General features: G+C 40.2%; 2 protein-coding genes across 3 annotated transcripts; both read left to right on the plus strand.

The window, feature by feature from the left end:
• The first annotated feature begins 581 nt into the window (after positions 1–581).
• On the plus strand, positions 582–6,168 carry RIMOC1 (RAB7A interacting MON1-CCZ1 complex subunit 1). 2 transcript variants are annotated; one of them, XM_067545577.1, is made up of 6 exons: positions 582–720; positions 1,443–1,549; positions 1,994–2,140; positions 2,572–2,703; positions 3,821–3,851; positions 5,773–6,168. In XM_067545577.1, exons 1-6 carry the CDS (start codon positions 627–629, stop codon positions 6,057–6,059), a joined length of 798 nt encoding a protein of 265 aa, XP_067401678.1. In that variant the 5' UTR covers positions 582–626; the 3' UTR covers positions 6,060–6,168. The 2 variants fall into 2 exon arrangements, with proteins under 2 accessions (XP_067401678.1, XP_067401677.1); XM_067545576.1 differs by having other exon boundaries at positions 584–720; positions 3,740–3,851.
• A 319-nt stretch (positions 6,169–6,487) lies between these two features.
• FBXO4 (F-box protein 4) lies at positions 6,488–15,285 on the plus strand. Its single transcript, XM_067545579.1, has 7 exons — positions 6,488–7,335; positions 7,960–8,195; positions 9,435–9,655; positions 10,849–10,924; positions 11,472–11,650; positions 14,035–14,210; positions 14,471–15,285. The coding sequence occupies exons 1-7, from the start codon at positions 7,144–7,146 to the stop codon at positions 14,558–14,560; spliced, it is 1,170 nt and encodes a 389-aa protein (XP_067401680.1). The 5' UTR covers positions 6,488–7,143; the 3' UTR covers positions 14,561–15,285.
• The last annotated feature ends 248 nt before the right edge of the window (positions 15,286–15,533 follow it).

Consider the following 15,533-nt stretch of genomic DNA (forward strand, 5'->3'; position numbering starts at 1 on the left):
TGTTCCCTATGAAACATTCTGCCATGACCCCACAGAAAGGAGACAATGCTACAGAGCTGGTTCTGGCTCTGCCGCTCACCGCACCCCCAACCCTGCCCCGAGCCTGGCCCCCGCCCCACAGGGCCAGCACCTTCAGGGGGCGAAGGGTGCCCCGCTGGGATACACACCTAGCAACGGCTGACACCACCCCACCTGCTAAGGAGGGGATCTGGGGCGGCTCAGGAACGGGGTGGAGGTTCAGCCTTGCGTAAGAAAGCAGGCAGGGGCGACACCTCCTAGCGGCGGGGCGGAGAGCAAGGGGTTAACCCCCAGTCCCACAAGGGGCTACGCCCTGCCCAGGAAGAGAACAAAGAACACGCAAAGGAGGGGGGGAATAGAAAGTGACATACACATACGCTCTCCCTATAGCGCATGCGCAGGGATGGATTCCCCCCGCTGCGCACCGACTCTTGTCTGGTCCGGTCACTCCCATTACAGTGCATGCGCGCTCCCTGGCCGGACACTGGAAGCCGTCGTGACGCCCAGTCCGTGTCACATGATTTCGGCGGCTGGGTGTTGACGGAGGTCAGGTGAGAAGGAACGCAGCTTGAATCACGTGACGTGATCCGGGCGATGCTGTCATATTGATGGCAGGCGCCCTTGTGGCGGTGGCTGCGCTGCGGCCGCGGCTGGCGGGGCTGGGGCGGAGGCTGGAGCGGCTGAGAAGAGTGGGTGGAGATGGTGGGTAGGGAGCTCTTCAGCGGGGGCTACCCCAGCGGCCCGACCCGCGGGAGGTAGCCGGTGTGGAGGCGTTCGGTCTCACAGCGGATCGCCCTGGCCCTCTAGGGACCTGCCCCATGTATAGGCGGGCTCTGCTATCCTGCCTGCGGAGAGAGGGGCACCTTCCCATGGGGCAGCCTAGCGAGAGCTCTAGACCCGGCTCCTCATGCAGACTTATTCCCACAGACCTCGGCTTGTCACTGGAGCAAGGACTGCCCTGGGTCCAAGAGAGACTTTTTCCATTACAAAAGTAGAATTCTAGTGTGTAACGTTTTCGTAAATCACCCTGCCTCAGGATCCGACTTCTGCTGCGCTGCTCTCAAAGCATCAGACCGTGAACGTGTTTAAAAAAAAAAAGGGGGGGGGGAGGTAAGGAGGGGTTCTAACTTTGGCACAAAAGCAGTAGGCTGACAAGAAAACATGCCTCTAGCCTGTTTCAGTATTTTTCTACTCAGCTGTTTGTGAGAACTAAAATTAAATATTTTAGGGCTAGGTTTACCTGTTAGGGGGCAGGTGTTACTGTCAATGTTGCAGGTGTTGTTATATACTATTGATAGATACGAAAGTGTAATGATACGGGAAAGCAGGCAGGGCTGTTGAAAGACTGACTGTGAGGCTGATTGTAGGTATTGCCAGACATTTTTGTGGCTTTCTAAGGAGGTCTTCCCCCCTCCCTCCTATAGATGCCTTTTTAGTGAAGGGTGCTCTCTCTCTGGAGAAGTTGAAAGACCTTTGTAAAGAAGATAAAGAAAATGTAAATCCTGCAAATCTTTTGCAGCTTTATACACAGGTATGGTATTTAAATAAGACATGCTTTAAGAAACTCTCAAATTTTATAATTAAAACTAAAGGAAAGGTGACTTAGCATGGAAAACATTCCTCCATGTTCTTATTAGTTAGGTGCCTGTAGTTTATTTTCTCGTGGTCACATCACAAGCATTTTCAGAAGACTCAGGTCACCTTTTGCCCTGGATCCAGAGACAAGCCAGAATTGATGGGAGTTGCACCAGTTAGTGGAGGACAAAACTGGGTCCTGTGTCTATTATGTAGATTGAAATTATTGTAAGAATTTTAACTTTGAGTGATTTTTCTAAATTCAATGTTACAATTTTTAAAGTTAATTATTTTGTAACATTAACAAGCTCATATTTCACTATATATAGTTTTTAATGAACTTGTTTGCTGACTATTTTGTTAATATTTTTTATGCCTTATGTTTCTCCCCTTTTTATAGATAGTCTTGGACATCACATATTTTGAGGAGAACCAACTTGTAGATGAAGATTTTCCAGAAGATTCTTCCATACAGAGAGTTAAAGAACTTATCAGTATTCTTTTAGAACCAGAAGTTTTAGTTAAAGAAAACAACATGCATCAAGATGTGAGTACTGAATTTATGTCAAACTACCTTATTTCAAATGTTTGGGGGGGTTTTAATAGAGAATGACACTTATTTTTATTTTTGATGGGTAAACCACAAAAGATTCTGAGGCCTTTTTAAAAGGTTCTGATCCTTCTATCTATAAGCAGTGATCCTTGAATGATGGTCCACAGACCATTTTTAGAATTAGTTCAGTGGACTACCACAGTGGGAAACAAATGGTTCTTCTTGCTAGTTGTTGTCCAGTCCAGAACTCACTTAGGGTTTCAAGAGACCTTTTTGGCTAACTAATTTCAAAAAAATAAACTCTGTGTCCTTCATAGTTGTCACCTGTTTCTTTGTTTTCCTAGGGATAAAACAACATTGTTTTATTTTTCTTTGTGAGGCTCAAAAACTTCATTTTTTTGTTCCGCTTTTGAGTTTTATTTCAGCTACTCAGTGTTCTTGGTGCAGAGTTGTTAGAATGTCTAGCTTGGAGACGAGGAGCTTTACTCTACATGTATTGTCACACTGTAAAAGAAAGAGGAGAGTGGCTAACAGAAAACATTGACTTGTTTAAAAAGGTAAAACCCTTTCTTATTTAAAATTTGTATTTCTAGCAGTCTGGTGATCATGGGGTAACTGTGATCCATAGACAAGCTGTTTGCTTTGAGTTAGAATCGGAGTTGTTGACAAAATCACAACAGCCACAAATTATATTAGATTTTGAATCTATCCATAGTTTTCTCTTCTGTCATTGGGCTGTCTCAGTTTGGATCACATTTGGAAACTTAGAGTAAAATTTTTAGAAGCAACTAAGTGACTTGGGGCTTGTCTGCGTGGGAAATGTTTATCAGTTATGCTGATATTGTTAAACCAATATGGTAACAATAAACCCCCTTGTGGATACTCTTTCAGTTTTCTTGAATGCCTTCCAAAGCAACATAGGCTAAACCAAAAGAAGGGCATTCCTAAATGGAATAACTCTATTGATTTAAATTTAAACTTGTAATGGTATAACTTTTCCATATAGATGAACCCTTAGGGATCCCAAATCCTATTGCACTTTTTGAGATTTAAGTGCCTAAATAAATATATCACACTTGAAAATAGGATTTAGGCTCCTAAATTACTTGGTCACTTTTTTGAAAATTTTACCCTTGGAGACTCAGTGTATTTAGAATAATAATTTATTGAACTTTTAATCTGTTTAGCAGCCATTTGAAAAGTTACTTGAAAATACCTCTCTTGTGTTACCAATTAGTACATAAAATTTCAGCTCAAATTACATTTTAAAACATAATTTCTGTAAAATAGCAGTTTATAATGGAAGGGCTGACAATCTTAACTAAAGTCATAAATATGCTACGTAATCCATATTAGTTTGCTGTATCTGAGCATGGGAAGATGAAAAATTAATTTCATGGATTTGTGACGATCCATAAATTAAAATGACTTTTGCCTTTAAAATTAATATACTCCTTTTTCTTTCCTTTCACATAAGTATTTGGGAAACATTTGATTTAAAATAATTCTGATTAGAACTGTTTAAATTACAGTTGATCTAATTTGTTACTGCTGTTCTAACACATCTCCATTTTCTGTGTAATTTACATTCAGTGTCTTAATGATGGAATCTATTACTTGCTGAAGATGCTAAGATTTAGATGCCTTACTCCGCTAAATGATATCTCATTTCAGGATACAGACACAGCTAGACTGCTCAGTGAAGGTAAATTGTTCTTCTCCTGTTCCCTCTCCTTTCTAAGATCCTCTACTATATAATTTTTAAAAAGGCAGGTTGAACTTCACTTAGATTAAAATTCTATCACCTTTTAAGAACAATAAATCATAGAAATAGGCAAGACTAGTGGACACAACAAGGTGTCCCCTTTTCCTGTTCTGAATTGTGGACTTGGGAATGGGGGCGGGAGAGAGAGAGGGGGAATAAGATAATTAGCTGACCTATAAATTCATCTAAGGAAAATGAACAGCTAAATTACCTCGTTATGGGATATAAAGCCTTTCACATCTAGGTCACTGGTCCAGATTATCAGTGCCCAAAAGTCATTAACATCTGAAGACTGTGCCAATATGTTTCGTGATCTGTCCAATTCTCAGTAGGCAAGTGTCAACAGCACAAAACCCACCACAATTGGCACTAAATGGTATCTTGCCAGCAGTCTCTGCAGACATGCCTATGATTAAATGGATGCAGTTAATGGATGCAGTTAAATGGATGCAGTTAACTGTGTTCACAGTGCTAGAGATGGTATTTCCAGAACTGGGTTGAGTCATACTGGGTAGAGTTGGGACAGTAAAACTGTCCCTGCCTATGCTGTACCTGTTCTATGGTTATATTATGATTAGTGTTTCTATAGTACTTTTCATTTACAGTAGAATCTTGAAGTTACAAACACCTTGGGAAGGGAGGTTGTTTGTAACTCTGAACAAAATGTTTATAACAGAACATTGACTTAATACAGCTTTGAAACTTTACTATGCAGAAGAAAAATGCTGCTTTTAACCATCTTAATTTAAGTGAAGCAAGCACAGAAAGTTTCCTTACCTGGTCAAATCTTTTTTGAAACTATCCTTCTTTTAGTAGTTTGTTGAACACAGTACTGTACTGTATTTGCGTGGGTTTTTTTTTTGTTTTTTGTCTCTGCTGCTGCCTGATTGCGTACTTCCAGTTCCAAATGAGGTGTGTGGTTGACCTGTCAGTTCGTAACTCTGGTTTCTTAACTCTGAGGTTCTACTGTAGTACTTTAAAAAACTCAATTTAGCTCCACCCCCACCCAAAAAAAGCACCATCTGTATATAACATTTTAGTCCGATGTTAAAAATAAATAAAAAACAGGGACTCATTATTCAACAAATCCTTTTTAGGTGGCATTATGCCTATTATATAAATGATGAAATTGAGGCACAGGCTGGCTAAATGTATTACACAAATTCAAATAGGAAGTGTTTTGGAGTCAAGATTAAGACAGTCACCAGAGCTTTCAGTTCACCCTTGCCATAGCATATAATTCACTTTTTAAAAAGTAAGAAGAGTTAATAGGACTTTTTATCTTACAGTCCTTCTCTTCACTTATTTAGTAATGTTGTTGTAAAAGGCCATGGATATCTAGTGTATGACACTATATCTAAATGCTAAATACTAAAGTTGCTGTTTGCTAACACTAGTGGGAAGCTGCTTTTTAAACACCACCTGCATCTGAGGAAGTGCAGAAAAAGTTTATCTGTTTAAAAAAAAATCTTCTGCCTCTGTAGTGACATTCTGCATTTTTATAAACCATTGCAATAAACAAACACTAGAAAATTGTGTATGGCAAAGTCAGTATTAAAACCCCTCTTTTACTGGAAGGCAAGTGAACATAGTTAACGAAATAGGACTCAGACTTGGATTCTTTTCTTGGCTTTGCCACTGGCCTGCTGGGTGACCTTGGACAAGTTACTTCACCTCTCTGTGCTTCCATGTACTCTTCTGTAAAATGAGGATGATACTTACTGTGTTTGTAAAATTCATTAGATCTGTTGAAAAGCACTAAGTTAGTGATTATTTGTTAAACTGAATAATTAAGGGGGGAGGGGGAAGGAGAATAGGTGTTATATTAGTCAGAGTCCTAAATACTAAACTGTTTTTGCAGGTATATTTAGTGATACCCATGTGCTGGCCATGATGTATAGTGGAGAAATGTGTTATTGGGGACTGAAGCACTGTGGAGAAGAAAAGCTTGGAAGCCATGAAATGGATTCTGAATCTAATACTGAACTGTATTGCAGCTCAGATAGTGCGGTGCTGGATTTCCGAGAAGTAGGAGAAAAGATGTTAATGAAGTATGTAGCTGTGTGTGAGGGACCCTTAAAAGGACAAGACTGGAATACAACAAATGCAAAACTAATCTTGGACTACTTCAAGAAATTCCATAACTAGCTTAATTAACCATTGCTGTTATCCATTCCTTAGAAGAAGGTTTCAATATATGAAGAACACAAGTAAAAATATCAACATTAAACTGAGACAAAACACTATTAAAACCTCAGTCTTGTGTCTATTTTTCTTTTTTTGTGGTGTTGGAAATTTTAAAGTTGCAGTTTGGAAAGCTAGTGGGGAGAATTACTACTCATTTGATTAAAAGCAATTTACACTTTAGCGAGCCTCCAACTACCTGCTTTCTCAGTATTAAATTCTGAAGCGGGTGGGTGGGCACACACAAGTTGTGTGTGTGTGTGTACACACACACTTCTGCTACTTAATGGTTAAGGAGGAGTCACAGGACTGTGCTGATTGTATAACCTGTTGAGGATAACACAGCTGCTCTACAATCGTTGTCATGGATAACTATGAGAGCACAGAAAACTGCTATTCAGGGGCATTTCATGATGTGTATGTATAGCTATTATCCACTACCCACCTCAGAGGCAAACAGTGAAAGTGAGAGACTGTTAAGGCTTGGCTTTAAATACTGTGGTTAAACCCTAAATATCCTCCCTCTGGTACAGGTGGTAGATAACAGAGAGGAGAGGGGTTGAGGGTGTTCATGGAGAAGCCCCTGTCCTGTTGTGGGGTGCCTCATCCAGCTCGTGTTAACAGGACACTGGCCCTGGGTGCCTACAGCTGCTGCGGCCCCTGTAGCAATACCCGGCCGCGGGGCTCAGTCTGAGGCCCAGACCCGCTGGGCTGAGCCTGCTCGCCGGGCTGGCTGCCGTGCGGCCGCGGGAAACCTGCGGCTTCCTCCAGCTCGCTGCCCCGAGCCGCAGGGGCAGGCGGGGCACCTGGGTGGCCACTGCTGGGGGCGCTTGGCGGAGCGGAGCAGAGCAGCCCGGGCGGGCAGGTGGTGACCCGGCAGTGCTCCCATCTTTCCTCTCCACGTCCCACTCGCAGCGGCCTCCCCGCCAGCGAGCGGGACCGTCAGTCGCCAGCGAGCTGGGGGGCGGGATCGCGGCACCGCCGGCCGAGAGCGAGCAGCCAGCAACCCGGGGGCTCCCCCGGCCGCCGCGGACGGGCGGGTGAGGCGATGGCAGCGGGCAACGCCGGAGACGGGAGCCGCCTGGAGTCCGCCTTGCGCAGCAGCCTCCGCTTCCTCAGGGATAAGTGGGCCCGGGGGCCGAGGCAGTGCGGCGGACAGGCGGCGGCCGTGGCCACGGAGGGGTCGAGCGGCGGCGTGGAGGAGGCCAGCGAAGAGATTTGCGCCCTGCAGGCGTTGCCGGTGAGTGACCTAGCGCCAGTGCTCTCTCCCGGGCCGGCTCCGGCCCAGACCACCAGCCTCCCTCCAATCGTTAACCCACCCACACCCCCGGGCTCTCCTCCCTGGCTCTCTTGATCCCTCTGGACCCATCCTGTGTGCAGCGTTTGGGTCCTCCTATAAATCAAACGCATGATCCTATTGCTATTCTTGCACACCCTCGGAATTCACCTGCTGCCCTGGTTTCATGGCTGATACTACCTGGGTTTTTAATCTCCAGCAGATAAAGGCATAGCAAAAATCCAATGGCTAGAAACGGAAGTCATCAGAGTTCAACTTGGAGATAAGGTGCACATTTTTTTTTAACAGTGAGGATAATCACCCATTTGGAGTCTAAATCCAGATGGGACCTCTTTCTAAAAACTATGCTCTAGTTCAACCACAAATTGTTGGACGGGGTGCACAGATAATCTGTGGCCCCTGTTATGCAAGAAGTCCCTTTTTGGCTTTGTAGTATATTGACCCATTTCATGTTTTACTTTTGCGTGAAATAATAATGCTTTTGCTCTTATTTTTCCTGCCTCATCTCTTATATTAGCATCAGTGAGGTCCTGCATCATTAAAACTGCTTTTCTTCAATGTTTTCAGATTGATGTGCAGTTATATGTTATGTCATTTCTCTCACCCCGAGACCTGTGCCACTTGGGGAGCACAAATCAGTACTGGAGTCTAGCTGTGCAGGATCCATTATTATGGCGATATATTCTCTTGAGGGATCTCCCTTCTTGGTCTTCTGTTGACTGGAAATCACTCCCCAAAGTGGAAATCTTTAATAAATCCTTTTGTGAACTAAATGATAACGCATTGTGTGACTATATGACAATGTAAGTATTTTACTTTTCTCCAATGTGTATAAAGCAGTATAACTTGCCTCAAAACCCAGATTTTAAAACCACACGAATACAGCTCTGCTACTCTAAATATAAGAAAATATTGCTTGACTCTTGAAGTGGTTTTGTGGATAAAATGCATTTCTGGTTCCTTGAAAGAAAGTTTCTAATTATGTAACAATTCTGTCAGTTCTTTCTGTTTATAATATTCTTACATTCCTATGTAAAATGCTTGAAATCCTTTGGAATTAAAAATAAGAAACATACAAAACCACAAAAATGCAGGCACCTTAGAATAGGAGCTAGCCAGCCAGCTCACAGCATGCTATTTAAAAAGTGTGATTCGGGAGGATTTTTGTCCAGAAGACTTAAGCAAACACCTACTCTTACCAAAAGTATTATGGAGAGCAAATGGGAATTGGGTTTTTAAAGTTTTATCTAACAGACCTGGATACAATAAATTGCATGGAACTCTGTCTATATACACATTCAATAAACTATATTAAAAGACTATTAATGTTGTAAAGTCAAGCACTCACCAAATAAATCAGGAGTCCTTTGTGGAAAAAATAGTATGTCATGTAAATAGTATAATATTGCATATGCACAAAGGGACTGAATTAAGGTTGTTTTGCAGTGCCATGCTTTCATGGCTATTTGCTGACAACAGAGGAATGTAGATGCTGAGGACTTCTGGGTTCAATTTTAGGTTTTGTTCTGAAGGGAGCAAAGACTCTTCTACTCCTGTGCTACTAGCCTGTCACTGTCTCCCTTTCTTCCTAGACATCTCCTGATCCTGCCGCTCTTCCACTCTACTCATAGTAAACTCCCCTACCCTGATTCTGCCCTCTTCCTCCTGCGCATCTGTATACTTCCCCTATTCCCCACCTCTGCAGCTGTCCACACGCTTACTCTTCTGCTGCATCCTGTCTGCTGGCCCTTCCATCCCCCTGCTCTTCTGGGTACAAATCCAGTGCCTTCACCACAAAAACATTCCTCACTGAACTGAGACTTCTAATGTATTTACATAGACTACATAACACCCATCAGTTAACTACTCTGTCACTATTGACTTGTGATTGAAATGAATCAGCAACCTAAAGGTAAGAAGTTAAATACATTTGAGACCTAATTTGGTTGACAGTAATTAATATTTGGGACCTAATTTGGTTGACAATAATTAATATTTCTTCTGTATTTTGTGTTTAATTTCTAGTTATGTATTTTATACAGATACAAAAAGAGCTGTCCTCAGAGTAGAAGATATTTGAAATCAAGCCGTCCCACATATGGGGCAGTGACTTCCTTTTTACAGTCACTGGTCACACAAGCAGAACCTCGCTTTGCCCTTTTTGGACCAGGTTTAGAAGAGTTGGATGAATCTTTGGTGCGAAGAATGATGACTTGCCCAGAAATTTTGCCTGTAGCTGGCTTACCTCAAAGACAAATCCATGGTAATACTCTGTAGTTTTTTAAAAACATATTCTACAAAAGAAAAGATGCTTTCTGTACCTTCCTTTAAAACTAATATCAGTTTTATGAATGGTGTTATACAGGAGATAAGACTAAATGATCACAATGACCCCTTCTGGCCTGGGAATTTATTAATCTAGACTAAAGCTTGATTTCTTTCTTTCTTGGTTTGATTGGAAGAATAAAATGCCATTATAGAACAATAAGCACTTGGGTTGAAATCCTGGCCCCTTGAAGTCAGTGGGAAAACTCGCATTGAAATCAGTGGGGTCAAGATTTTACACTTGGGGCTTGGATTTTGGTCCAAAACTTAATGTCAAGCATGCTGTGATCATGGATAAGTCTCAAGCCCAGCTTTGTTTAAGTGACATATACACTGTGTGTTTTGTTTTGTTTTTTTAATTACTTTTCCTTGTTTATATACAAAAAAGGAAAAGTGGATGAAAGACCCAATTTCCTACAATACTATCCTACTTCAATCTAAGTTAAATATGAGATTGGTCATGAAATGCCTTTATTAAAAAGACCTAGGGAAAAGGAGGGAGGTTATTAAATGATTAATCAACAGGAAAAACTTTTACATAAATCATAGTTCTAAACATCTGCAATTTCCCCTCACTCCAAACCAGAATATGAAAACTATCAAGAATTACTTGACTGGAAAACAATATTTATTTATTCATAACTGAATTGGAATAATAAAGTTGTGCTCATAGGTAGTATATGCAAACATGCATTCTTAGTGCTATTACCTTCCTCCTTTCCTGCTGTCATATGTCGCACTTGTTGCATCTTCCTTTAACTTAGGTGTAAGATATTTTGAGTGGGAACTTAATTTGTGATTTAAAAACAGGTAGTGCAGTAGAACTTGATCCTGATTGGGGCATCTCGGTGCTTCTTCAGTACAAATGTTAAATAACTACTTTAGGTACTTGAAATAATTGAAAGTGCCACCCAATCTTTTGTAGCAATACTGAATTAAATTCATACCAGCATCTCAGTGTGATCAATTTAGTGTATGTGTGAAATAATTAATATATTTTCTTGTAATATAGAGACACTTTTGTTAGATGTATCCAATTTATAATCTCTGTGGATTTTTCAGCCTTTGGCTTTAGCTGTCTTCAGCACCTGAATATTTTGATATCCTAAATTCATTTTGTTTCTCCTGTAGGGATTGGATCAGGAGTTAGTTTTGAGCTGAATAACCACCAAAAATTCAATATTCTGACATTGTATTCAACTACCAGGTAACGCTTGTTCCCTACAAAAATAAAGCTAAATGTTCTCAGTTATTTCTGCTTTTTCTCCTAGTCTCAGCTGCTGATGTAATTCGGATATCACAGTACTTGATTGTTTCTGTAAATCAGGTGGGTGGACATCTCTAAATTACATCAATTGCCATAGCAAAATATAATTTTTTTGACCCACAAATTGTATGGCAGAAGATAGACCTAGTTTTTCAAATCTAGCCCAAAGAATCTCTGATCAGCATGAGTATGTGTGTGTAATGCATAAAGGCAGTGCCTTTCCTTTTTGAGTGTCTTGATCACTTTTTTTTTTCAATTTATAATCATGAATCTACCCATTGGGGCATGTTAGTGTGGATTTTGCAAAGCTGGTTATCAATACGTACAAATTATAAAATGTTGTTTCAGGGATGAAATGTTCTGCATGTTTTGGCCATCCCCCACTCTTCTCTTTGTGGAGTGCCTACTCCTGGCTTCACCTTTCCCATTTTCTAAATTAGTCTGAACAATTTTATTAAATGTTTGGGGGTGTTTTCATGTTTTCCAGCATGGAAAGAAAGAGAGCAAGAACAGAACAAACTGTTACAGTTAATAAGATGTTTTACCAAGAAAACAGCATAGGAGGGAATCAACAGGCAGTACACTATAATGTAATTGCTCAAGTTAAAAAGGTGTGCGAAGTGGTTGATGGATTCATCTATGTTGCTAATGCGGAAGCTCATAAAAGTAAGGAATGTTTATTTTAACTATGTTGACTCATATTTTGTGGATGCTTGACATGCTGCTAGAACATGAGAATACATTTATATTTTGAAGGACAAATTCTGTCACTTTTATTCATCTTCAGAAGTGCAGAGAAAGATACTAATCAATATGAATAAGAATCATGGGTCCAAATGAATTTAGTGTGGTTTCAGGACAATCCTTACTAAAGCTTGACTAATGAATCTACTATATAACTTGAGGAATTTAATTTTTCAAGGACACTAATAAGCAGATTATATGTAGTTTTGTTACTATATAAAAGCAAGGTGTAGTAATTTATTCCTTTTGTGTAAATAATTGTTTGGTATGAATTCTTAATAGTCTAAACTAAAGATCAGAGAAAATGTGATGAGGATTTTAAAATGTCAGAAGGAAAGATTTAATTTTGTTAATGGCTTTCTTGTTTAAGTAAAGTCCATTTATTCATGTCTGAATATTGGTGACATCATAGCAGAATTTTTGGAAGCCTTCTCGATCTATCACTAACTTTGCACACACAGCTGTTGACTTTCATAGAATCATAGAATATTAGGGTTGGAAGGGACCTCAGTTTGTCATCTAGTCCAACCCCCTGCTCAAAGTAGGACTAACCCCAACTAAATCATCCCAGCCAGGGCTTTGTCAAGCCAGGCCTTAAAAACATCTAAGGTTGGAGTCTCCACCACGTCCCTAGGCAACCCATTCCAGAGATTCACCACCCACCTATGAATTTTTTTTTTCCTAATATCCAACCTAGACCTCCCCCACTGCAACTTGAGACTGTTGCTCCTTCTTCTGTCATCTGCCACTACTGAAAACAGCCTACCCCCATCCTCCCTGGAGCCCCCCTTCAGGTAGTTGAAGACCTTTATCAAATCCCCCCTCACTCTTCTCTTCTGCAGACTAAACAAGCCTTGTTCCCTCAGCCTCTCCTCATAAGTCACATGCTCCACAGCCCCCTAATCGTTTTTGTTGTATACATGCATTGTCTTCTCTGTCCAGGACATATGCAAGTGTTTTTGCCAGCACCACATCTGTAATGTCTTCTTTTTCTTCTTGTCAGCTATATTAATTTTCCAGGATTCACATCCATCAATCTCTATGGAAAAAATTAAGCTTTTCTGCAATCTAGCCATCAAACATTTTCATATGCTATATTTTTTCCACACTATCGTGAGGGTGGCCATGACTGAGCAAACCATCTCTAGTCATCTTCAGATTTCTTTGGAGCAGCCTCCTTGGTAGAATATGTATGATCCTAGATAATTAAATTAAGCTATTTCTTCTACAGCTTGACTGCTAATTGTGATGTCTCTTGCTTCCTGTTATTATTGATCATGTCAATGTAAATTAATTTCACTTTAACCACATTCAAGAATAGTCTGTATTCCTCACTAACTGTTTTTACAGACTCCAACATTTATTGCATTGCATCAATGGTTGCAGCAAAGAGCATTGTATCCTGAGCATGTCTGAGGTTGGTTAAAAAGTGTCCATCAATGGAAATGCCAGTTCCTTCCACTTTATCAAAACCTTCCAGGGGATGTCTCATAATAAATTCTGCATACACACTGAAAAGACTTGGGGACAGAATGCACTCATGTCTCGCACCCTGCCCCATGGAAAACCACTCGGTGTTGCCTGCTGCTGTTCACACTATGGTCCATTGTTGACACTAGAGACTTGCAATGAGTTCATTGTGATACTTTGGAGTACTCAATGAAACATTATGAATGGGTGATTATACTCCCTGCATTTTTCATGATATGACTGATATTTGTGATTTGATCATATGTACCTCGTCCCTCTCTGAAACCAGCTTGTTGTGGTGGTATTTTTGCTTCAGTCAGTTGCTTCATGCAGTCCTGAATTATGCAGAGCAGTACTTTATTTGCATGTGATATCAGGGACGTAGTTTAATAGTTGCTGCATTCTGTTATATCCCTGTTCTATGTAAAAGCAGAAAGATTCCCTTCGTCCAGTCGTCCTGCCAATTTCTAATCATCCATACATCATTGCAAATTTTCCACATGAGATCAATACCACAGTCACCAATTGCTTCTAGCAATTCTACTGGTCCATTATCTACCTCTGCAGCTTTTAAATGGAGAAAAAAGTCAGATCAGGAAAGGAGAAGTGGAAGAAAGAGGAAGGTGGGGCAACTCACTGTCCCAACTGCCTCTGTGAAGTTAGGAAAATGGCCTGTTGTGACTTTGGTTATTATTTCTTGGAAGGCACTCAGCTAACTACAATGATGGTTATCCTCCTAAGAACCAAGATAGAAGAAAATGTAATAAAGATAACTTTGATTGTATGTAGTGGGGTTTGTATATAGTCTAATACTCATATTGCAAACTGTTTTCTAGAACACGACCGTCAAGATGAATTTGCTCATATTTTGGCAATGATAGATCCAACTCTTGGACCTCCAAACAGACCTGTACTGGTTTTGTCCTGCACCTCTCAAGCTGATATCAAAAGAATCCCCTGTGTTTACATGGCACATCAACTGCAATTAAATCTGCTAAGCCAACCATGGATGGTATCTTTACTTCTTAAAATATTTGATTTCTTTTCACTCTTCCTCTTTATATTGTTTTGTGAGTAAGCATTAATGTTTGAAGTGGACTCCAGTTGATATTGTGAATGAAGTAATATGTCAGAAAACAGCAGAGGGTGAGAATCAAGAGAAAATTCTATAGGAAATCAATAACGTACAGCTTTTCTAATGTCTCTCTTAATTCTTCCTCTACTATGTATATCCATATACCACATTAACATCTGCCATTCTTGGTTTTACAGGTGCAAGACACTGTAGCTGCTACTTTAAGTGGACTGTTAAATGGAATTGAGTGGATACTGGGAGAAGTTGAATGTAAAAATGCACAATGATCAGACTTGCTTGGTCATATTGTATGGACTTGATTTGTCATACGTGCAAAGCATATGAAGTGAACATCTCACCCTGATGTACTGACTGATAAGAGATTTAAAAAGCAGTCCTCCATGATTGCAAATATTTTAATAATCAACATTCTTCCAAATGTGGACTTGAATTATAACTGAAAGCAAGTTTGATTGGATACCAACATTTGACAAAGAAATAGGTTTGAATTTTTTTTTAATTTGGGGCTCTTTATATTGCTTTTCATTCACAGCCTATTCTGTAATATAGATTATTCTGCAAAATTTTTACCCATGGTTAGCTTAATGCCAGCACAAATCTCTCACCTAGGTGTACATCATAATCAGATTTAAGCATACTACATGGAGAATCCCTGACAACATAGACAGCCATCTCCTATAGTGTATTCCTTAAATGGAGAAGAGACATGCCACATACCACACTGTGGGCTTAACTGATCATCTACTGTACCAGGTCTCCCAAAAGGTTCACATCGTATTTGATATTTGTTCCAAACGCTGAATATGGAATAGCTCTCAAAAAGGAAAAAAGAATTCTCTCCCACAGCATTGTCAAGGGAAAAGAGGTAAACTTGAAGAGGAATTGTTAGCTTAGACCAACATTTTAAAAAATGAATATTTGATTTACTTTTTCTTTTTGTGTTGTTCCTGACTATCAATAGACATCAATAAAGCTTATGCTGCATTAATAATATCCTGAATTTGACATCCATCTGTTGCCATGGGAACAAATGTCCTATTACAGCATTAGGACATCCTGACATTATCTTCTAGGCAGAGAAAATAGGATCTCAATTGGAAAACCTTTACATAGATAGTTTTGGCAGCCAGCAAATATATAAAATGTAAATGGCTTTGTTTACATCTTCTGTGGAGCTGAAATATTTGTATAAAATGGGGAAAATATTCCTAGAACTGGAATTGCAGGTTACATATTGCA

The sequence above is a fragment of the Emydura macquarii genome, unplaced genomic scaffold, assembly GCF_026122565.2.
Source record: "Emydura macquarii macquarii isolate MOO-44397 ecotype Brisbane River unplaced genomic scaffold, CSIRO-AGI_Emac_v2 contig_1045, whole genome shotgun sequence".
NCBI classification, from domain to species: Eukaryota; Metazoa; Chordata; order Testudines; family Chelidae; genus Emydura; species Emydura macquarii.